This window comes from Echinococcus granulosus, assembly GCF_000524195.1.
Source record: "Echinococcus granulosus chromosome Unknown EG_S00023, whole genome shotgun sequence".
In the NCBI taxonomy this organism is placed as follows: Eukaryota; Metazoa; Platyhelminthes; class Cestoda; order Cyclophyllidea; family Taeniidae; genus Echinococcus; species Echinococcus granulosus.
The window spans coordinates 294564-319418 of NW_020170403.1; the positions used below are offsets into that span (position 1 = coordinate 294564).

The following is a 24855-nucleotide window of genomic DNA, read 5'->3' on the forward strand; positions in this document are numbered from 1 at the left end:
TGTCAGCAAGGCTGGCCTGTGCGTATATATTCAAACGCTGACAATCCAAAGTTGTCGAATTAATCGCTCTTTTGTACCACAGAAACTCACCACACTTCTATCTGCACATCTGACGTTAGATTAAATGGGGGAAAAACATACCTTTTGTGCCACTCAAATAGAGCTTGGTTCTGGTTTAAACCTCTTGTTCAGTAGGCTAAAAGTAGTGCAACTTTGCTATTATTGAATAAAAAGTAGATAGACCTCAACAAACAGTAACGTCCACATGGTTCCAATTTGACAAACAAGTAAAACGCCAGGAGGCGCGAACACAAGCAACTGACAAAGATGCATGCGGCTACAAATGGTTGTATAACTCTAAGAGACTGCTAAAAAATTGGAGGGTAAAGATACAAAGTGGGAAGAAGGCTAATTCCACGCTGAGCTTATGTATTCCTTGTGAAATTTGTCCAGACAGCCGTCCAGGTAGATAGCACCGTTCCTGTAAAAGAGGTGATTCATTGTTAGGCAGTGAATAGCGGTTCATTCAGCTAACTCTGTTCAAACATGAATTCTAAGCAAATTGTTCACGAGACGTAGAGACTCACTTGAGTGTCTTAGCGGAGGTGGTAATGTTGTCGAGGGTGACAAGGTCTTTGTCCAACTGGACCAATTCGTCGGAAAGAACCTTTGCTGCGCCCTCACCCTCGTTTCCGAGACGCTTTTGCATCTGATGCAACTCGCGCTTCACCTGCGAAACAAAGTCGACGCACATCTTATCATGGCAAAAATGTCTCAGAAGCAAGCACCAGTTGACAGCAGCAGCAACGAAAGTGACTGATGCTTCATGTTTTGTAATGAAGAGTACCCATGAATAAAAGTGGTCCATTAGGAGACCAATGGTAAAATATCCAATTCTTCTAAATGGGAAAAGCGTTTGGGTCAAACCAGCATTACTGGTGAGGCACGTAAAGGTAAGTAACAAGTGTGATCTATTCACATTCATCAAAGGCGTAAGTGCAAACCTACGAAAAAAGCCACAAAACGCATTACAATGAGGTGATGAGATGCCCAGCCGCTCAGTAGTTCCATATAAAAAGGGTATAGTATAAGCATTTCAAAGATGGAGGTGCTCGGATCTGCCAGTTAAGATTCCAGGTGTGGTGGTTCGACTCCCACCTAACAAAGCAGGAGTCATTTATGTGAACATTCAGTGTAAAATGCCGGATCCCTAATAATTACACGGAAGGCTTCTGCCAGTAGAATTACCGGTCATGTAGATTCTCAGCCTACAGCCCTGACAAACATCCAGCGCTGTGAGCAGTTCAATGCACAACAAGTCCACTCATTCCTTCTATTAGAACAGTGGATACAACGCAACCAATGACAAACGCGGACACCCACAAATTTCAAAAGTCCGTCCATGTTGGACAACAAGGCCCCGACTGACGAAGTTAAGCAGGCCATCACCGAATGGTTCGGCCTTGCTGAACATATCTTTCGGAAAATACGACTATGAGGAAAAGACAAACACTTTTTGCTTGCCAAAATTAGTTCTCATCCATTAGTGGTAAACCCAAAAGTCCCAGCTTGAAACAAACACGCATCATGTTACACAGCTCGGGAGTCCATGTTCCATTTGACACTTAATCCTGACCATTCCACGAGTAGTGCACGCTTTCCGGACGTAAAAAGGACATATTCCTTTCATCGTGGCAAAAAAAGTGTGCTTAGAAAAAATTAACGAATAAATTCATAATGCGTCCCCAAGGTATTACGAAAAAAATGTTAACAAACGTGTTTGCGTCTTTGAAGGTGCAAAATCTATTCAATTAGGTTTCGCTACTAGTGACAGCAAAGCTAGAAATACCGCCTACATTGGTAAACAAAGTTAAGGTGAATAAATTAAAGAGCAAATTAATACCAATAGAGTGTGGATGTAAAGTGGACCACCTTAACTGCCTAAAGCAGCGCTACAAGTTGTCAACACAAAAAGTAAAATGATTTATGCAGCCGAGAGAGAAACAAATGAAATCATTACCAAGATGTGGTAGGATTATTCACCCTAAGATTGATGTCCCAGTATCGTTAAAACCAGTGCCTGAAAGCTACACAACAGGGCATAATTGTTCAATTCTTATTAATGTTAACATTTCTGATATTCCAAACTGACTGCAGTATTTCAAATATCCACACTATGTTAACCGAAAGTGTCTTTCAGCTTGCCTTTCCGGGCATAGTTTTCGTGGAACTCTGGATGAGTCGTCGTATGTTTGATTGATAGGTTCATTATTGAGACAATATTCGCATGTTAGAATTGAATGTCTCCTTTGACAAAGCAAAAATGTGTATTTCGCAAGTTTTGGTCGCTTCCAGGCGTCAATGGGTCACTTCCTTTTGACGCGCCAATTACTCACACTGTTTGCTAGCAAAAGCAGTCACTTTGGAGTGATTACGATTACAGGTTACGCATTTCAACAAAGAGGAAATAACATTGTTTCACCATAATTTACGGGTTGTGAGCAGAGAGTGAGCACTGGGATTACAAGCTAATCGCTAGCAGCACAAGCGATCACAGATTGAAAAGATAGTAAGATTATGCAGACGAAGAATTGAGAACCTTAGGGAGTGCCTAGGGAAATTACTGAGTAGCATAAGCATTATGACAGGGGCGGTTGAAACTGCAGAAAAGAGACAGCGGGCGAGTCCTACCTGGTGTCGTGCGTTGGTGCCAGTGAGGTCAACAATGAGGCGGAGCTTATGTGAGGCGTAATTGACGTACTGGGACTTAAAGGCGGCTTCGCGCGCCCTGTTCGTCCACGCCAGGCGCTCGTAGGCATAGAGGCCCGCATAAAGTCCGCCCAAAACCATTATCATACGCCATCCCGTCGCTTTCAGCACCTGTAAGGAGGGAAGCATATCCTCAACAGTGGTCTTAGTTGCCATTTTTTGGAGTACCAGAGAACGATCATAAGGAATGCCGTGAACGCCGGGAGTTTCTGAATCGTTTTAATTAGTTTTTAGTGCTCTTTTCATAACTGTTTGCGGTAAATTCAGGTGCCTGTTGTTCCAGCCATTTGTCATTCGTATCGCCAACCCAAAGCGCTACTCACTACAACATTACACGGATCTTTTTAATAGCCTTCTGCATCGATGGCGTGAAGCTTGACCCATCCTGCTCCGCATATCATAGGCTTTATAAAGTCTGCTGGTAGCGTCAGAGGGCATGGCCAACATCTTTTGCTTCTTACGAAGTATGCATCTATTTACACCACTGCCTCAAAAATATACAAAAATTGGGTTTGCAAAGACTCGGGAAGGGAGGACATTACTTTAGAATGGATTCTTTAGAAGCTAAAATATGGATTTCTATTCAAACTACATGGGCTACTAGTTTCCCAGCCCAATTATGCCTCCTAACCCCTTCAGAGGCAATACGAAAGCTAATACACTAAAACAAGTATAATTAATATACACTATTAATTTACCAGCCCAAATGCCCAGAATTACAACCGAAAACACTTACACACAGTACTAGACAGGCCTTCTCAATGTCCCAAGACTTAGTGTTCACGAGGGTGGAGTCGAATTTCCAAAAATTCCCATTTTTATGGCTGATTCTTGAACACTCTAGAACGTTGGGCTCGAGGTCAATCTCCTTTATTGGTCAAAGCCAATTAAATACTGCAAACGCGGGAGACTAAGACCGCCCCCAGATTCCGAGTTTTTTTGCCAAGGCAATCGGTCACCATAGCTATGGCCTACTGTTTCCCCATACCCTCCGGTAAGCAGAAACGTCTGAATCGACGTCCTTGTCCACTGATTACTCTACTTAGTAACTCTACAGGACCCAAGCTCACACACGAGCGTCAGTTCATAGCAAGAAGAATTTAATTCAATGAATACGGAGTGCTGAAAGAATCCACAAATAAACAATTTGTGCGCATCATACGAATTACTGCGAAGACTATTCTATCTTGGACGTGGAGTTTGGAAATTGACGGCATTAATGGATATAAATAACACAAACCTACGAGAAGTACCACTATTGCTAAACCCTGAGGTTCTTCGTTGCACAGAAAATTATCGTGTAATAGCCATTCCAGCTTTATAAATGATTTCAATTTACTTGTAGTGGCCAATGAAGAAAAGTGATCTCAGTGAGTAGCAAAAACAAAGCTTGAAATAATGGGAAGGCTGTGTAAGGAACTTATTTTATTTATGTACACGATGACGCGATTATATTCAACTTCCCCTGGATTAACCATAACCCACGCCATCAGTCGTTCAGACCTTCCACGCAAAGTCTAAACATGTATACACGCCTAAATGTCTCGTAATATCCCTAGAGAGCCTAGATCTGTCGAGAAGTGAGGATTTGGTAGATGTCAACAGTCAAATGGGTTAAAAAACTTTAGAGTATTTCATTAATGAAGGCAAAGGACGTACAATTCCACCAACTACAAGTAGTCCAACGGTGTTTCGGCTGAGTAGAGCTGGAAGGGATGAGAGGAAAAGCGGCAGAACCGGTGAGTACTCCGGCATCCCTTGCGACCCGGCCTAAAAAAGACAACAGGAAGTGAGTGACAATCAGTGCTCATCAGCCTTTGCTACTACCTCAGCACCACACTAAGAGAGGCCACTATTTGACGTATTCAACTTAGACCGGGGCATTCTGTTTTACGATTCCAATATGGGTACTACCGTGACGGCACTACCCATGCTATTAAGTGGCATGCTTGGCTCGGTAATACTTGTAATGAACAGCACACACGCAGTAGATCAGTTGGGACAGTTGATCAAAATAAGTATATGTGAACGGAGGCGTAAGCTCGAAGCTGGAGGGACTCGTGTACACAATAGACTTTAGGCACAATAATGATACTGTAATTTGACACAGCTACTCAGCAGTAAGACACTTGGACATGATTAACGTTTCAAAAACATTCTCATAAACATTCGGCATAAGTGCGGAAAACTTTATCGACGACAAACCCGTTATGCACAAGGGACCAATCTTTCTACGAAATAGATCTCTAAAAGACCATCGCACAGGGATCAGCATTTTTGCAGCGACGACAAAGCAAAGCATTGTTCAAGTGCACGGACAAGTCGTTCCAAACCACTTGGATGGGTGTATAAACACACTAGATGATTATATAGGAAAAAAAAAAAAAAATAAATGCAGTTCCCACCTTTGAAAAGTGTTCATGTTAAATGTGAGCTTAGAAGTCTCGATTTGACTTGAACGATAGTCTTAACACCTTGTATCCGATTCACTTGAAATAGATGAGACACTTACGTAGCCACCTGTCCACGTATTGGCAGTAGAGCCGGAGGAATAAAAACCACCGTGGCGTTGGTGGTGGAGCAGCCGCTCGGCTAGAGAGGAGAGTCCAAGAGAGAAACGAAAACGTAAGTCCTCCCTGAACTCCGCGCAGATATTGCGACAGTCGACATGGAACTCTGGTTCGAAGGAACTCGATAGAACGCTCTGCATTATCCTACTCTTTGCCGACTCATCCGCCTCCACCAGACCTTCGTAGATGCCTGCCAACACAGAATCGAATAAAACGATGTTATAACATTCGAAACACCCTATTGCCTCTAATAAGAAACCAAAATCGCTAGAGCATTCAACTCTTCTCATTTATGGTTTGATGAATGGCAACTTTAACTATGAACATCTTTTAATTTGAACTTTATAATAGTGCCATTGAATTAGCTAGTCTGTAAGCTCCGACTTTTCAGGTCAGGTGATTATGCACCTTCCCCTTGGTTAAATGGACGCGTCACTAACATTTCGGTATTTTGATTACGAAATCCCCAACTTTTGTGAGTGACTCAGGAGTTTGAGGGTTTAAAATACCTGCGGCATTCCAGTCTAAAAATTCATGTTATGCCCTTTTGAGGAGGGGTGCTAGTAAGCATCGACTAGCCTTAAGCACCGTTTCTCAAACGGAATACGACAGGCAGACCAATTAGAAGTGAATTCGAAAACCTTATCAAAAACCAATTGCTTGGTCTATGGATTATGCTGCCTGATTCATTCTAATTCACCCGAATAAGGTTGTCATAAATACAGCAACGAAGTAGTTCCACTCCTCGTGACGACCTTCAAAAAGGGCGGTAACTGTGACGAAACAATATCTGTTTCAACTACATATCAAATTTTACAAATCTTTTCCCTATATCGACGACACGGTACCAATTTCATAACTCTTCCGCCAAACACAGGGCTTGAAAGATAAATTGAACCAGCCCTCACTAGCCATAATTTGTTCAGCACGGACCACCTGCGAATGAATATCACCGGCACACGCAGCGGCCAGTTTCTTGCCCAGTTCGCGCTCAATATAAGCGTTGAGCTCGTGACGATAGGTGCGTAGTGTCGCCTCATCGTCCGCTGCGAAAGCGTGCCCACTGAAGCTATCTACCAGTTCGCCCAGTCGTCGAATCTCGTTGCAGAGTGCGTTGGCCACCTGAGCCTCCACGTCCAGTAGGCACTTGGCAATGAGGTCGTTGATGGTCCTAGCAGCATTCTGCAACTTTGCGCGCAACTCTTCAAGTCTCGCCTGTGACAGACGTCGGTAACGGATACCTGCGTCCCTTTAAGTAAGGCAGGAAATCAGCATTCAAACTCGAGGAGACTGGCCTGAAGCATCTGCTTGTATTGCTTACCTCTTAAAATTTCGGATTCTCATGCACCAACTGCATTATGTAGATTAAATTTAGAGTAATGTCAAACAACCGGCAGGGCAGTGCTCAAGATTGTTACCAGCCGTTCCTTAATACCAGATGCCAATAATCGTGTCGTAAAGTTTAAATCTAGCTTTTACCAAATTTTTGACAAAAGAATACTAAGAAGAGTACACTCTACTAGACCAATTTTGATGCTAAACACGAGACACTGCGCTAATCAACTTCGCAATATAAAAGCGGACAGATATCCCTTTGCAAACTAGTATATCCTCTCTAATTCTCTAATCCGAGCTCAAGATGTTAGAAAACGATATGTTTTGAACTCTCCTGTCGAGTTTAAATTCAGCACGAATGAAATAAAGAATGCCACAAATGATAACCTCATTTGTTTGATTACACAAGCAAACATTTCAGATCAGATCGGAGAAAGAAGGCATTAAAGCATGGTAGGGAAAAGTACTGGATCGGTAACTATGAAATATACAGGTTACACAAGTACCCAATTTAAAAATCGACAACCACATGACGCAGGAGGAATAGATACCAGCAACATAAGGAATACAAATGACCCTGGTAATGTGTCTCAACAAAGACGGAAGACAAAAAGTGGACGGTACCACGTTTGGGAGAGGCAAGTGGAAAAAAGCACCTGTAAAAACAAACAGTAGTTCAAATTGACAATAAGAATTCCAAATCCAATATTAGCAAACAGCACCAAAGTATGCGATGACACGTGACCTGCCGTCCATCAGACTGGGTAGAAAACGGTAAGGCAGCGGCACCACATGCGCATTAGACAGGAAATCAGCGCGCAAAACTAACTTGTAGTTTGAAATCAGGCACTTTATATATAGTGATCCAATAAAAACACATTGCAACGATGAATATGAATAAGTGTCATAAATGGTGATGAAAGTGAACACTTGCAGGTCCAAACTTCAAGGTTCAACGCTTGAGAACTCAACAGAAGTAGATTCCGTTAATGAAAATACTTGGCAATATCGAATATCTGCCTAAATTTATTAAAGTTGCAGAGGAGAAAAAAAACTCACCTTTCAGACGTGGTACTCACCAAGAGCCAAGTGTCACCGATGAATAAAAGGAAGCGTCATGGATGGGTGTACGATAGTGCATGTGAGATAAGTACAAGAACGCATAAACACAAATTTTTAATTTGAAATCAAATTATTTACAAATATTTCTCCGATGAAATTAAGTAGGAAGCAAACTACATAAGCGATAACTCCAAATATCTGCCTGGAAGAAACGTAAAAGATGTAACATGCTATAGAGAAAACAAAGCATAGATGGACATACTTCTCCTCTAGGGCAGCCTCGTAGGTTGTCTCCATGAGTTGGCGGAAGTAGGCGGCCAGTTCTTTGCCCTGCTCCGCATGGGAGGCAAACTTTGTACGAGTGGCCGAGTCAGAGAGGATTTTCTGCAAAAACACATCTATCAAATGCTGATCACTTGTTCGTAACAAGAAGGCAAGCATATTCCTTGGTGATTCGAATTGCTTTCAATCAGCAGAGGGATAGAGACATGGAGAACACGGTTCGTAGATAAAGTGCCTGTAATCGACTTGATTTACCAGGATAAAACCAGTGCCCTATTGTCTTGGACTAAGGATTCAGCTAAATAAGATATGCTTGAGAGACCACGTAGAAAAATCGTCCTCTTCAGTGTTGTAGTGAAAAGGTACGAAATCGCCAATCGTCACGATCTGAGGATTATGTGCGAGTGGCCTGGATCCCATTGAGCTCCCAACCAGACTTCAGTCCTGAGGCCTTTATTGACCAACGTATGAGCAAGCGAAGAAAAGCACAATGATCACACACACCTTTATGGGCTAGGTGGCGGAGATCGACTGAGTCTGAGTCCGAGTCTACGATTTTAGTTACGCATAATTATAGTAACTAATTAATATTGGCCTTCAAGGGATTGTCAGTACACTTGAACTACGGCCACGCTTGATGTAAGCCAATCAAGAGGAGATAAGCCGAAGCGCTAATCTCCAGAATGCGCCTAGTAACCCTGAAACAAGAAAGGGGAAGTTTCCCAGGGTTACAGGCATCCCCAGCACTTTCATGTACCCCCTTCAGAGTTAAAGTAATTTTCGATAGTCCCTAGTAGCGATATATTTCCACTAATGCATCAATGCCTCCAAAATTAGGAATGGAATCAAATAACAGACAAGCAATTGATGGTTCATTACACTAGAAATAAAAATACAGTGATTGTTATGTGAAGAGACCACGAAAAAATAAAAAAAAACGCGCCTAATATGAACCCCTTGTCAGATATTCGATATTTGGGAGAAAGACTCACAACAGGATGAGCCGCGAAATTTGTACCACGATTAAGCCCTCACTGACAACACCCTATTTCTCCGTTTTGCTCAATTCAATCATAAATCAAATTTAGATTAAGTACTCTTTTGTCTGCTCGCTCCAAGCAGTTAAATCAGGAATTGCAATTTACATTTACCATCTCCTCCGAGCTTAAAATGAGTACGGCAGTTAAACTAAGATTTGACTGATCTATTTGAATCCTGTATGCCTTACTGCATTGGTCGCCTCTTCTTTAAGTCAGTGGACGAAGCTTTCGACTCATCAGCAGAACGAACAAGATGCACTGGTATTCAAAGAAGCACGTTTTTCTGCCTAGTGCCAAATGACACTCCTGAGCCCCAACCGCTGTGATAAAATCACTTTTTTAATCATTCACTATTTTCTACTAAGGTATGATTTTTCGACCACTTCCAGTAATAACTTGCTTTCGCCTGACTTTAAGAAACTGACGCGTGAATATTTTTTGGGGATTTAAAGTGTAACTGAGCGGAAAGCCAGCACTCAATCATGCGTCTACAGATGCAAGAATATAGTAGAAACGATACTCTACGATCAAAAGAAAAGGGTTACCGGGATCTCGGCAATCTTCCCACAGGTTTCGCGCTTAACAAAATGAGGCACATCACAAAGTGTGATTTCCAACAACACAAATTATGGGCTCTACACCAAAAAAAGGATCACACCCAACTTAAAGTTCCTTTTCGGTTCATGGAATTTGGCTGAAACTCGAAGCCTCTTTTTAGGCATAGTTGCCGTTCGTTCCTGAAGGGGAATATTAATTTGAGAGATTAAAACGAAATTTGATTTGCTAATTGGAATGCGTGCTTTAAGTGAATCATTTTCGATACCAACCGATCATAGGCGTAGCCGAACCGAACATCCCAATATAAAGAATTTCAACGGTTCATTATTCAGGTAACAAAAAAAGCATTTATTTAAGTAGAGGAAGTGATCCAGGCAATGCGAGAGCTGTAACTTGTGCTTTCATGGACGTGGTCAAATTTACTACAAGCAGTTTTTCCTTCGCATAAACAAGGACATTGATAGACTCGATTATTAATAAGTGCAGATGAACAAGGAAATTACCTCGAAAACTTTCTCAAAGGTGGAGAATTCCATCAAACGAGCCTGCCATCCGTCAGCCAGTGGATAGCCTTTATGAGGCAAAAAACGCAATGAGATGAACATCATGGAATTTGCAAAGACATGCAGCTAATATATTAACTAGAATGTGTTGGAGCGCGTAATGAAAGCACTTGCCGATGACAAGCCGAATGGCTTCGCCTCTCAATTATAAATTCTTTTGCCAGTGGGGAAACTGCAAAACTGTCTAGTGTCATACTTTGTATTTCATAGTAGCTAGGTGTACTGCGGACGTAATTTTATCTTGGAGTGGTCTTTGAGTGAAATGAAAAATTCCTGAGTGGATTGAAACTCACGATTTACCCTTGAAGAAAAGAAAATCGGTTTACAATCAGGTTTATCAGCGCTTAATTTTCAGCTGTTCGACAAATCGAGGAAGCTTTAAGAGAAATGGGCTTTCTAGAAGGGCAAAAAACAGATATGATATAAGGTGAGTTGGCAAATGGGATTAGCTGCTGTGTGCCCATTCATTGTATCACATAAAAATAGACATGTTTTTTTATTACCCGGGGACACAAAGAAGACCGAGAAGATTTACAATGAATTCGATGAAATAAGTGCTCAGAAAGCAGTAATATTCCCACTTAAAGCATTATGATTGCTTGATACCACAGCTCCATCCAATTTTGTTGCCACTTTGGAAAGACCAAGTACTTTAACTGCTGAAAGCGATTACCAAGTGCGAAAAAACTAAAGGAATTGAAATGAGAAGCAGCAGTAACAGCAATATCAGCGACATCCGATGACATTCATTAGCAAATGTGGCAAAACACTGCCAAGATGCCCTGTTGTGCTAGCCCCAGTACGGAGAAAAACAATTACGTTGTTTAAAAGAAAAACGGGAATGGAGGCACAAGAGGCCCAAAGAGTGGTGGTAATCCCAGCAGTTAGAGATGAACAGCAGAGTATTATGGATTGGCGATATCCATTCGCATTTCTAGAGAACGTGCACTACCGGAAATGCCGACTTGTTCTGGTCAGTGCCTAGAAAGGCTGAGATTTCTATAACTCAGGAAGTCAGGCAGAGACTAAACACCAAAAGGCGCAAATGGGAGCGGCCGATGATGCGAGCAATCGATGAAGAAAGAACATACCGCCAGCGGAGGGAGAGCCAATGTTGGGCGCAGAACCAGGTGGAGCGCCGCCGTTGAGAGACCTGGCTCGGATGGTGAGGACCTCGCGGGCGGAGACAAAAAAGACGCGCTCCATTGCTTCGTCGTGTCCACACACTTTTAACTCATCCGTCAAGAAGGAAACACACCTCTGCATATGTTGTTCCTTTACCTGCATGCACACACAAGAAGAGCTAATGGTCGAACAATCAGCTATGGGTGCTCCTCCCCAATTGCCGAAGGGTTGAATGACGAGTCTTTGTAGCCGAAGCAGCCAGTGTTATCAAACAGAATCAGGCCAATGAATAAAGCTGTGGCTTACTTTTATGTACAAATTCTTTTAAAAAGTAAGTGTTCTACTATCCACTTGAAATTTTTGTCTTAAATGAAGAATTGAGAAAGAATTATATTGATGATTAAACTAGTCATGGCATCCAAACTAGCAGTCTTTCGGCCCTCCAACAGGTTTATAGGGTACTTGCAGAACTGTGGTATGAAACTTCTTTAAAGTCGACATAATTTAGGCATCAGAAACCCACAAAAAATTAATATTGTAATAAGCAGTCTTATCCAACTGTATCACAAAGCAGTTTCCAACAAACGCATACATGTTAATTTGGATGAAGGATATTAAAACAATGGTCTTAGCACCAAAAAATAGGTTCAATGGAGAAAGAAAAAACGAAATTTTTCACAGATCAAAAGTGAAAGTGGTAAGTAGCTCTTTCTGCATCTACAAAAACCTAACTTGTGCGATAATGTAGGGTATATGGAGAATAAGGATGGAAATATTCACAAAAAGGTAAGGCAGAGGGATATAGCAACTAAATGACTTGGCCATTTTTTCATAAATATTACAAAGTTTTGCCTGTTACTAAATATTGAAAAAAACATTCAAAAAAAATTGAGGAAATTTTCCACATAAGTTCAGGAGTTTAAATCCAAAATGATCGAGAGTACGATAGAGTCACGCCTCACAGCGCCAAATTATTGCGAATTCGAGTAAGAGTGATAGCACGATCACGACTGCGGTCCCAACGCCAAAAACGCGCCAAATCTCCACAATGACTGCAACGCATTATGCCTAAAGTAATTACTTGTAAGATTGCAAATGGGCATTAAAAGTAATGAGATCAGCCAAGGGGATAGATAAAAAATGTGGAATTTGCGGTTATTATGCTTTTTTAATAAACAAGACGATGCCTAAGAGCCATAGTTGCATATTTAAATGCATGTGAGAGCAACTGTGCATTAGCGGTACCTGAGAACTAACACAGTGAAATGTGAATTTTGCAAGGTGCCAAACTGCGCATGAGCACGGAGTGAGATAACCCAGAGTAGAACATCCACTCAGACTCAAAATGAAGCTGAAACAAGTCAGTCAGGTGTAGAATTGAAATGAGCCCAGCGTCTCCCTTTGAATGACGCAATTTTACACTAACTAGGCGACTATATGTATGGACACAGTTAGAGAGCAGTTGAAAAATGTTTGGCCCACTAGATGCGCATGAAATACCGAATCGCCGACAACGAGTAGGAAGTGAGAATTGCGAAATCTAGTGGAGCACAGAAATCAGTTAGACCTACCAAATTCCTAAGTAAAAAGTGTACGGTTTTCTAAAACAATAGAATTATCAATAATTCACATTAAGGGCTGTTTTCTCACCATAAAGATACAAAACCAGTAATCTAAACTCAATATCTATCATGAGATTATCTGCTACAATATCCTTCCCAGAGCAGTTTCTTTATGAAGCGATAAAATAACCACGAGTTTCGTCGTAAAATTGTTGATAAAGCGAGGTGGAGATTAGCTACTAAATGCACAACAGCCTGACAAGTGACATTCTGGTGGGGGAATCTAATCTACAAAAGGTCAATCATGCAGTAAGCCTAAACTAAGTGGGGCGGATGACAAACTGGACGGAAAATAGGTACATGTCAAACTACAAGGAAGCTAAATAAATGAGAAAAAGCATGAAGTTACTGATAGGAAAACATCTGACTGAAAGTAACTGGTAAGCTAAGGAAACAGGATAGTTTGATGGATTGGACGAATGAGTGGAAAAGAGAAAAATCGTAAAAAACGGTCTTTGCCGTTAAACAAAGTAATGAGTTTTTAAAACCGTCACAGGCATCCAGGAAAGAGGTAGAAAAGTGCAAGCAAAAGCTCCGAAACTAGGTATTCCACAAAATTTGTTCATCGAAAATGCAATTAAATTAGGACGATAGCTGCATGCTTCAACTAATTATGCTCCATTTATTTTCAATCACAATAGAACAAACATTTCGGTAGACGACAATCTTAGAAACAGAGCCGATCATCGGTTACAAGAACATACATTCATTGCTCCGACAAAAAATATGCGTATCAATAACAAATTTTGCGCATGAGATATTTAAATGAAAAAATAGAAAGAGACCCTGGGCAACGAATGACTTCACCAACAATAAGCAGGCAAAAAGAAGTACCTGATCGGCTAATTCCGCTTCACCAGCCGAGGCATCCCATCGGTTGTTGAGAATGAAGATGTTCGGCTTGGAGATTCTGCTGCTGACGCGATAGAAGAAGTCTTTTTCCTAAGTTAGAGCCAAAAACTTGCATTTAATGGGGTTCCCCAAAAAAACTATGGAGGGTAATGTAATAATCCACTCTTCATTCACCCAGATCCACAGCGCTACCGAATTCAGAATATGGTTATTTAGTATCAAGCAAGGACAAAACCTTAGAGTAAACTTCCTCCAAAAACCGAAAATTCACCACCAATGACTTAGCTCAGTCAAATTTCATTGTGTATACAATAAAAATCGGAACAAGTGAAAATTCCGAGCTGATACTTTGAAGTAACTGCTGGGTAGAATTAAAAATTGTGGCGAAAATAATTATCGTGATTGAATACTAACATGAGTAAGGCAAATAAGATGATTAGGGCAGAAATTTATACCCATAATGAGTACGAAAATAATTAAAAGAATGTGTAGTAAATTACGACGAACGGTTGTTGCGAGCTGCGGTGAATGGTCACGGTCACTGTCGAGATTCCAATCCGAATGCTTAAGGAGTAGACTTCAAAACAGATGTTTTTACTATCAACTTGAAGAAAAATCTTTATTTCTTGACTATTTTGATCTGAATCGCAACAGTGAATATGCTTACACGCAGCCATGGCGAGTGGAAAAAAATAACTTCAAACCAAGCGTTCGTCTATAATTTTTACAGAGCGATCAAATGTGACAGAATGTGATAGCAACAGCAATTGCCAGACGTTTTTAAAAACCTATCATTCATCAGTCAAATAGCTTAAAACATACTGCCTGCATTAGAGTTGACTCGGCATTAGCAACGAGGATAAAGACGTCAGCATCAAGACAGTGCCTATCGATCCATGCATCCATGTCAGGATCGACATTTACTCCAGGGCTGTCTAGTAAGACCACGTCCTCTCGCAGAAGATGACAGCTGGAGCTTGGCCAGAAGAGGTATATGAGGGAATCACTGGCCATCTTGGCCGAGCTCAACGAATGGGCCAAGTGACTAACCGATTCTATCGGTCGAGGCTAAAACGAGAGAACAAACCTCAAGCCCTTCGATAACCAAGTGATAAAATTAGTACCATAAAGGTGAGGGCATACTTCTGATAAAGTTTGAGTCTCTTCACCTGAACCAAAGTCGGAAATACATTCCTGTTGTAAAAAGCCCTGACTTTGGTTAGTTCCTTGTACTTGAACAAAACAGCTTGTTGTGTGCCCGATACCGGAAGGCAGAATTCGCGAGCCAAGCATTGCATTTATGACTGTACTTTTGCCGTTCGATGTTCTACATCGCGTGAAAATGAGTAATCTCAGAGTAGAAAGGTAAAAAAATATTCATACGTAATTTAATCTAGAGTTGGAGACGTGTATAATAAGTAGATTTTACAATCTCATAAGGTCTATGGCAGAAGAAGTGGGCGAACCCAGTTAAAACACAATGGAAGACCAAATAACAAAATTGGTGAAACCATACAAAAGGCGTGTTTAGCATAAGTTTGCAGCATGCATACATCCAAAATCACTAGAAGTTGATAAAACACAAGCAACATGCCGGCTATGTAGACGTACCGCCCGAAAAAGGCACATTTCATTTGATTACGCGAAATAATTGACTGTATTTGTTTCACTCTTTCAAAATATGGCTCCAAATCAGTTTTAGAGGATTCTTCAAGGGCCGGAGAGAGTCGCTTGCCAGCCTCCTCTGATAGTTTTTCTTTGAAAAACTGTTTGCAGTCATTCACGTAATCCTCGATTTCAGCAAAAATCTTTTGTAAATCTTGCTTAGCTCCCTTGAATTTGAGAAGATCTGAGTGTGTGTTGCTTCTCATAAGAAGATTTCTCGAACGAGACCCAACCTCACCGGTTCTGAAATCTTCTCCCATTACACGAAACGACTAACACGGAGAAGCGAGCCGTGCAAAGGACCGAAATGCTCACGCAGAGTTGAGACGACTTAAACAACTTTTTGAGAATTTGCAGAAGACCCATAACGAGTGCATAAAACTGTATTTGAAAGCGCACAATTAAAATTTTTTTGCGCAAAAACAATTTTTATTTGCGGAGCTAAATTTTATACTGTGATATAACTTATAATTGCTAATCCAGTACCCTATCCGTGCATTAAGTTACTTATTCTGACAAAAACACGGATTGAAAGCTTCACTTGGCTTCAAAAGCTACTTGGTTTGTTCGTTGCTCAACCCAAAGCCAAAATAAGTTTGAGCCGCCCTTATTGGAAACCCCCTATCCCCTTCTAATAATATAAACACTGACCCTTATTTGCAATTTAGTGTTATTTTAGCCCCACTGGTCACTTTTCGAAGACCAATACTTACGCATAAAACACTAGGAGGCAATTTCCATGTTTGGATGTTCACCACAGCGCTTGCAAAAGCCGCGAAGTTAGGTAGACGTTTTAATAAATTTGATTCAATCCCACCGTACGGCTCTGTGACACATTTTAAGGGCAATCGTAATTTGGCTCCCAGCACTTTCATTCTCGCTATTATTTACAAGCTCGCTGGATCCGTTTGCAGTACAGTATGTCGGTCAAAGCTTTTGCACATGTCAGCTTTTAGCTGAGTTTTAAGTATACTTGGAGATGGTCAGCTCTACATTATTCGGTTGCTTTGATGCCTATGGCATAGTTTCAGTTCAATATGCGTTGCCAATCTAAGACGAGATCGGTTTTAGCATATAGCCAAGTTGTCCTTTGCTCCAAGTTCAGGAATATTTGATAATTTGGACGTTTTGTACGTACTGACGAATGAAAAGAACTTGCAGTTCCGGTTTCTCTTTCCTGTATTAAGTAAGATATTGAGGCCTGGTTAGTTTGGTAATGTTCTTCATCAACAACCTTTTTGACCCCTTGTCATAACATAGCTGCCTGAAAGACACTTAATTCTTGTTCTTTTTTACTGGGAACTTAAGTTGCGCAGTTGAGCAGTATTCATCAGGGTTTTCATAAGAACTTTTTCATTCATCGTCTCGTTAGATGAGTTGCTGTACTTCATTCGAGTTTTCTCTGGACCACATAGTAGTCAAATTACCCCTCTCACCCTTACCTTATGAGTATCCCAGATGTGTGTAACTCTTATTGAGACTGGTATATATTTCTAATACGAAAATGACAAAATTTAAATTAGTCTCATGATTTTCTTCTTATTCTCTCACATTAATTCAAATGAGTTTACGTTTGTGGATGAAATGCAGTACTCATTGTGAGGGTTTTCACTTGATGGACTCAATCAACATCGGAATTGTAGCCATATGATTGTTGGTGAACGGGTCTCGCGGAGGACCTTGGTTGAACCTGAGAGATTGGTTCCTTTTGATAGCTTCCAGCAGTCTCGTGACTGCTCCACTTTCCTCCTGACATCTGGAGGAATCGAAGTCAACAATACAATCTTGTGGTTAATTTATGAACAACCGAGAAAGACGTTATATCATGGACAAACAGTGCAGGAGGAAAGAAGCAAAACGCTAGTTATATTCATGTCAATGGTGAATACTTCCTGGCAGCATCACTTAAACACTTCAAATTAAAGTTGGATCCAATTTAATAAGCAAGAATAGTAACTTTACTGTATAGTGGGTACACTTCAATGCCGTTAATGCATATAGCACAAGACTGGGAACTCTGTCGGACTTACGTAGAGCTGGTGTGTGCTAGATATCACCGGTTTTGAAGATTCATTTGCTGTCGTTTGGTCTTGATAGCTCGGATTGTGTCTATCACTAGCGCCCGTATTCGACTTCATTTTTTCATCATCTGACACCTGAGAAATCATGAAGAGAAATGGTTTTCCAGCAAAAAATTTAAGGTAGAATTAGTGAAACTGCAGTGAAATCGAAATTGGGTTACATGAAGTTCACATCGTCTTAAAGAAAAATATTCTAAATATTTGGCAACTGTTTTAATCGCCTACGAATGAACTTTCAAACTCACATCAGAATCGTAACCGTTCGATCTGATGGATCTTTGAGATGGCATCTTTTCTGAAGCGTAACGCATCTCCTGAGGCTTAGAAGAGGAGGGTGGAGTATTGGGGAATGCCGTTGCCTCCTTCACCGCCTGTTTGATTAAAAATTATTTCCACTAACTTTACGCATTAACAATGGATCTTTAGTAGTTAGGTAATTTTGGCGGCATCATTAAACTGCCATCCCCGTTGTTAATAGTACTGGTTTGAGGCAGTGATTCTGATTTTATTATAAAGTTATTTTTCTGGTCTGTTCACTTCAAGTTGAATCCACTGCAATACAAAGAACAGATTTCGGAGCCTACAGAACTGTGAACTTGCTAAAAATTACACATATTACAGTGCTCTGGAGGAATATTTTATTTCTAGTTCAGCATGCGAGTTGGTTCCCTTTTTTATCATCTTCGGAAGGGCATGACGACTCACCTCACTTACTGAACCCTGATGGTCTTTGTTTTTTCCCACTTCTGCAGACTTCCGCTCAAGTGAGTAGAGAAGCGCCGCTTGCACAGGGACTATTTCGATTTCGCCAATTTCATTCAACCATTCCTAAAGTTGGATGCACCACATAGCCAATTGCATTGCTTTGCATAGTAAAGTAAGAGGGGTTCTGACGATCATGAGAGTAATCAAAATAAGGTTGCACTTTTATCTTTCGCTTAATCAGTGGGGCATAAAAAAGCACCATAGAAGGGGAGATTAGGTCAGAAGCTGCTTACATCCTGTCGATCCTCCTAAGGTAATAATCATGAACTTATATAGAAGTGATGGTAGACACAGTTATAATGACCTGATCACGGGATACCTTTTTATATCTACCTCGTGGTTGAAAATGACGAAGACTAAACTCGATCTGTGCATTAAAGGTACTGATAAGTGGTCCCCGTCCGTGCACCTCTTTAGGCAAAAAGTGTTGAAAACAACTTCTATTTTGCCTAACCTAGAGGCTAGGGCGAACTTTAAACCATCAATCCAAAATCTGCATTTGTGCAATGAACACACTTCTCACCTTATGAGTAGCAGTTACTTAAAACACCTCCAATCTTGCTAAGTTAGTAAAACAAAAGCACGCTTTTTTCAACGTATAGATGCCTAACTCGGAATGGGCGTAAGGCACCATCAGTGGGACACCAAGTAATTGGTGAGAAAAACAAAAACATATTTTCAAATCCAACAAGGCGATAGAATTTTCCCACCGTAGATTTATTGTGCTTCTCACGGTAAGGTATGTCAATAACGTTTATTATAACAGGCATTAAACTCTCGAAAACTCTCGTATCTAATTTTGCACTCAGAATGCTAAATCGCCTGTCCACTCTCCCACGCAAAAACACACAATATCATTCTTCACTCATCAAGCAACTACATGTACCGACCCTTTTCGACACGTTTTCAAGGTAAATGCAATCCTCTTTGTTAAATTACACCCAGGTTTACCGCTGAGTGCTCAACAGACCTACTCATGGCAGAAAAGCTCCGCTCATCCCTCTCCACTGTACATAGTGTGGTACAGTGCTCCAGATCATGTGGCTTTTGTTAAATCAACTCGGTGCCTTGTAAAATGTTTGACTCTCGTATCATCACCACCCAGCACTTGCCTAATTTTCACGAGCCCACGTCAGAGCCAGCTGCAAAATTCAGTTTGTATATGATGAGAAAACCCCTTTTTACTAACGTTACTAACTTAAATTGCGTCTTTTTTACACCATATTGAGGGTAACCAGTGTTATGAATTGCTTCCCTTTACTTTCATGAAGATTTCTAAAAAACAATTTTCGCGATAAAACACGCCTTCTGTAGTATATTGGTCCTAAAAAAACGTGACCAACCAAAGTATATTCTTGTTAATTCATTTTCTTTTAAATAAATTACTCAGAATAGGTTTCGACTAACAAACATCGGCGATGCCAGCAACCCAAATAACCCTTCTCATCACGCCGAATAACCTTAAGCAGTAGGAGCTGTTTAGCACCCATTTAAAACAAACCAAGTGCCACTAAGCCTGAACGCATGCCCAAATTAGTTCAAAATAATTTTCTATTTAGTTTTTTCACCTTTAAAATTTTTTTAACTTCTCTTCTTACTTTTGTTTGTTGAATAAGTTAGGATTTCATATCATCAAAGCAAATTTTGTAAGGTATAGTTTAATGATAGACGATAGGCAAAAATAAGTTTCATCCTTGATGTTAAAGGAACAAAAATAACCTTTCAAAGCGATAGAATTTTCCTAAAATCAAGTTTGGTAATCATAAATCTTGGAGCAGGATATATTGGAAACTTATCCACTCACTGTAGGTGTTTAAAAATAAACTTGCCGCAATGTTACATTGCCTTCACGGGTTTAAATATTTCAAACTACACAATTTTTAACTCAAGTCTACAATACCCTGCCTTTTCATACTTTATTTCGGAAGGTTTATTTGACGCGGGGTTATCTTTGAATAGACTGCTGGAAACGATCTTTTTAAGAGGCAGTGGGGTAAAATGTCCGTTTACTAGCAGATTAATTATCTTTCACATCCACTTTCCTTTTCATCTACTATGTGATGCAATTTAAAACGCGCATGTGACAGCCTCTAGAATCCAACCATAACATATAAAGTAACTTACCGGTTTTTCTCCATCGTCGTACATGTCGTTGTAGAAGTTTGAGCCCAACAAAGTTGGTGCAGAATCGTTCACTGTGGATCCATGGCCCATGGCTGGCTGAGCTTGATTCCGGTCTTCCTCCTCTGATTCCTCATTCGCCTCATCACCAACCAATGACAGAAGCAAATTCTTCTGCTTGGCATTCACTCCACCCTTCTCTGGTATGTACCACAGGGTCGGCTCTGGGGGGGCATCCCGTTGCGGTGCCTTTTGTGTCTTCGGCACCAAAGTCGTGGTGATCTGACCTTTAGCATCCCCTGTACTCACCGCTGAGTTCGCCTTACTTAGTTTTGCGATCAGATCGTAGGCAGCTTTCAAACGGTCGTTTAGGTCAAGAATCTATCAGAACACGTTCAAGTTGAGCGACCCTAGCAAAAAACACTTTATAACGATTTACTTTTAAATTCTATTGCGTAACGCAGAAATAATTTCCCAGAGATAGGCTACAAGAATTTAGAATTTGAGAAAACCAGGATGAGTAGACTTAAAATAACATCAACAATTAAAAAAATGTCATTTTCGAGGATTACATGCATTTCTCTAAACCAGACAGTGATGTGCATTATTGTTACCTCACTAAAACCTGTAAGATACAAATGAATTTCCAAAGGACTTTGCGGTTTTCTGTTCACTGATAAACAAGCCGCAAGTTCCTTGTGTAGTACTAAAATTCAGTTAGGTAGGTAAGTTTTAGTGTCAAAATTGTATCTCATAGACAATTCCATAGGAAGAAAAATGAGCTCCACTTTCTTGATTTATTGCTTCTGTTTTATTCCACCTTAGATAATTGGTTAAGCTCCAACTGACCTTTAGATTACGCTCCTCCCAGCTTCTTCGAATGTTGGCTAATTTCGAGTTACCTCCAGCAGGGCCTGAGCCTCCGGCAGAGGAATTACGGGCATTGCGTTGATAGTGACGCGGCACAATTGCATCTTTAGCGCTCACTGCATTCGACGAGCTCAAAAGTGTCCCTGGAGGCGGCATCGGTGGCTCGTACCTGCTCTTGTCATCGGAATTCACTAGTTTATCGAAATCCTCCAACTCGCGATACAACTGTTGCGTGTCCTCGATCAACTGTCTGTAGGCCTTGTCCTTGACGTGGTAAAAGTCTGTGTGGGGAAATCAATCAGAAAAACTTGGCATAGTTTTGAAGTTGATACCCCACTGATGTTCTTCTTTGTCCCTTTTAATCTACGCCGCAGTATCGCGGACAACAATTTGAAACACCAACAAGCATGAATCGTTTGAAGCGTCACCTTCTGATAGACGGTTTTTGGAATGTGAAAATTAAGCACCGCAACAGGGAAGATAAATCCATACTTAAGCTAAAAATGGATTTATTTTATTCTCTTAGGAAAATAATATATTGTTGCGAAACCGTTACGGTAAATAAAATAATCTAGCACCTTCTGGAACAACCCTACTATCGCTCGGCGTCTAGTTGGCATTTGGTAAAAAATGTTGAGTCAACTTATTTAACAATCTAGTATGTCGGCCGATTTTTCATTTCCATCCAAACTATAAACCAAAACATCCTTTAATTATCAAGGAGTTGGTATCACGTCCTTTATCCGTGTTGGCATCTAGAAATGAATAATTTGTTACAAAGGCACGCTCACCAACGGCAGAGGATCTAAGTCCAATGCCTGCACTGAATTCTTGAAGGCACTTGATCGTGTTGTTCTTCTCCGTTAGCTCCTCGTCCTTTGCTTTCAGCTGAGCCTCCAGAGTACGCACCTTTTCGTCTAGATTGGTTCCCTCGGTCTTTTTTGCCACATTGACTATTTTATCAGTGCCTGCGAAAACTCTTCCATTTGTTTCTTCCTTCTGCCAAGAGCAAGGCGGCAGTAATTTTACAGGAAAAGGTTGAAATAAAGCCGAATGGTATGGAATTACATTTAAGTGTCTTATGGAATTTTTAAACCCGATGTGGTACACTCGAAAATCCGACAGTATGTGACAATCGCAATTTGTGTAGCATTTAGGTTGAGGGTACTGTATGTAACTGAATATTACTCCATTCACCAGTAATATACTGATTTGGTTGATAACTCAATTTTGGACTTGACAAGTTCACACTCAGATTCTTGAAGGAAAATCGACTACTACCGTCTAGACTTGTTCTATCGCTACACTATATCAGGAGTTGTCAGCCACATTTTTGGTTGATTCAGCTATTATTCCAAAAACGGTAGGGAAGTGCAGTTACCTGTAGGTGGAAAACATCCCATATACATTTTCATTACATTTACATTCAGTTGCCAAAAGCCCACAGCAGAAAGCACGACACATGTGTGTGAGGTGCAGGCCCAGTTAAAAAAGACGAAGTGCCACGTAACTGATAGAGAAAGGTTTTGTCTAGTTCTGGGAAGCCTGCTTTCCCTTCCTAAATACATGCTTGATGAGGAGGAAGGATTCGCGCTAACGGGCACATGCCACCAAGTAATTATAAGACGTTCAAATTAGTCCAAATTAATTTTAATTTAAGCAGGATCATTCAAAAAACGCAATAAATGCATCACGTATTTGATTGTTGCATAAACAGTGGGTTTGCCTTTAGATAGTCACAAATAGACAGCATTAAAATGTGTTTGTTAAGTAGAAAACGCATTTAAAGGCTAGCTGATCTTTCCATTAGGGCCAAAGAAGTAGGCATTATATACATGCTCTACCTGACGAGTGCCAGTGCTTTTGAAATACTTCCCCAGGTTCTTCATAGTCCGCGTTGTTGCTTCGTCAGCCGACCGATGAATAGGTGGTGCTGATAAGCCCGATTCAGCTTGCGATACCTTGCTCGCATTTATACTTTAAAACACCCACCCGTAGAGATGAGTCGACCACGGAGAGCGGCGAGGCCCAATCGCCTCAAACCACATCATGTGTTAACGCAACGTCGTGGTGGTGATTTGCACAGATCCGTGTGTGTTCATGCGATGTTTATGGCTTAGGTGTTAGAAAAGCCGTGGCGCGCAAAATGCAATCAACACATTAACATCACATTTGAATTCAGAGGTGGTCAACCACGGCCCCTTAAAGGTCGACAATAGACTTCGAAAACCGTTTTTTGACATTGACACCAACATAGATATTTGCAATAATGGTGTTTGGAGGAAGCGCAAATTCAGTTTAATTATGGGCCGGTAATTGTCTACTTCCGAATCTTATCAGTGGGAATGGCTCCCTTCAACTTTATATGTGATTAACTTGTCTGATGTTTCCAAAGTTCAACGGATATTTTCGTTTGCTCAAGTGGTTACAACCACCAGCTTGGTCCTAAAGGGACGCAAGCACTGAAACCCTTCTAACGTACCTCATGCATAGAATTTCTCAACCTTCTTAATAAACTAGGGTTCTCTGGAACTAATTATACTGTATTTTTATCGTTGGTCTGTTATCCAGCGTTGATTTTCTTCCTATTGCCTACATCGGCGCCTCTCACGTTGATATCTACGTATGTGCTACATTTTACTGTTTAAGCATTTGAAATGAATTGGGCTGAAAAAAAAACATCGCTATCATCATCTTTTAAACAAACGGCGTAGCATTTGATAAAATTCAGTTGAACTGTCCATCTCTGAAGACGCAACACGACGACTCAGTTGGGAAGAAGGTTCGCTATCTGCGTAAAGAAGGAGTGGTGCAGAATGCTATGACACCAAGGATGGCATCGAAACCTCGGAGGGGCCACTTTGTTAGAACATATAATTAAAACAAGTCTTTCTACAGATCCTAGGCAATAGGGATACAGGAAAGACTATGGCCTAGTGGATTCACGGAATAGAAGAATGCTGCCCATTAGTGGCAGTGTAAGCTGTAGATTTGTTTGGAGCTCCCTTGCGAGCCAAATCGCGTGGAATTAAAAGTTGTTGTTGGAAGAGCATACGCCCTACACCAATCACTATTTGTAGCAACATTTGCTTGAGAACAGCACCAAGAGAAGAAACTTTTAGCAAACATTTCTTCAAGGTTGCTTTCGATTTGTAGAGGTATGATCCAACGCGATTGGTGGCGATTTTTCAGAAACCGAGCTTTGTGACTTAGTCCTCTGCAGCAAGTCTCTAAAACTTTAGCCATTCAAGGTAAATATTTTCCTTCTGTGACACTTGGGCTTGGCAAACATGCCATGAAATTGGGGCGATCGCCTACCGTTTACTGCGACCCGGGTTAAACCTGTGGGTTTGGTAAGACACCAACATAGGAGGTCTGTTATGGGTGTACAAAAGGGCTGATTAGTTGAAGATATGAGCAGAGTCATGACATTCGAATGAGAAATGACGATCTCGTGTTCTCAAAACAAAAAATTCATCCTAACTTTGATTAGTTTTTCTTAGTTCCAAGCCACCCCCAATAGCAGTTAGTGATCAAGGTCATGTGTAATGACCTTCGGCATTGGAGGGAGGATG

General features: G+C 40.9%; 2 protein-coding genes across 2 annotated transcripts; both read right to left on the reverse strand. All coding sequences in view use genetic code 11, as the record gives it.

The window, feature by feature from the left end:
- Positions 1-408: 408 nt before the first annotated feature.
- Positions 409-15809, reverse strand: EGR_03981 (Mitofusin-2; the record flags this gene model as incomplete). Its single annotated transcript, XM_024493230.1, has 14 exons — positions 409-481; positions 588-730; positions 2692-2880; positions 4429-4539; positions 5282-5529; positions 6248-6588; positions 7999-8120; positions 10120-10187; positions 11271-11460; positions 13761-13868; positions 14601-14846; positions 14922-15105; positions 15390-15715; positions 15759-15809. 14 exons carry the CDS (start codon positions 15807-15809, stop codon positions 409-411), a joined length of 2400 nt encoding a protein of 799 aa, XP_024352329.1.
- Positions 15810-17064: 1255 nt separating this feature from the next.
- Positions 17065-23331, reverse strand: EGR_03982 (hypothetical protein; the record flags this gene model as incomplete). Its single annotated transcript, XM_024493231.1, is given in 9 exon segments — positions 17065-17199; positions 17474-17599; positions 17770-17895; positions 18230-18352; positions 20414-20791; positions 21260-21561; positions 22072-22279; positions 23125-23257; positions 23273-23331. The coding sequence occupies 9 exon segments, from the start codon at positions 23329-23331 to the stop codon at positions 17065-17067; spliced, it is 1590 nt and encodes a 529-aa protein (XP_024352330.1).
- Positions 23332-24855: the final 1524 nt, after the last annotated feature.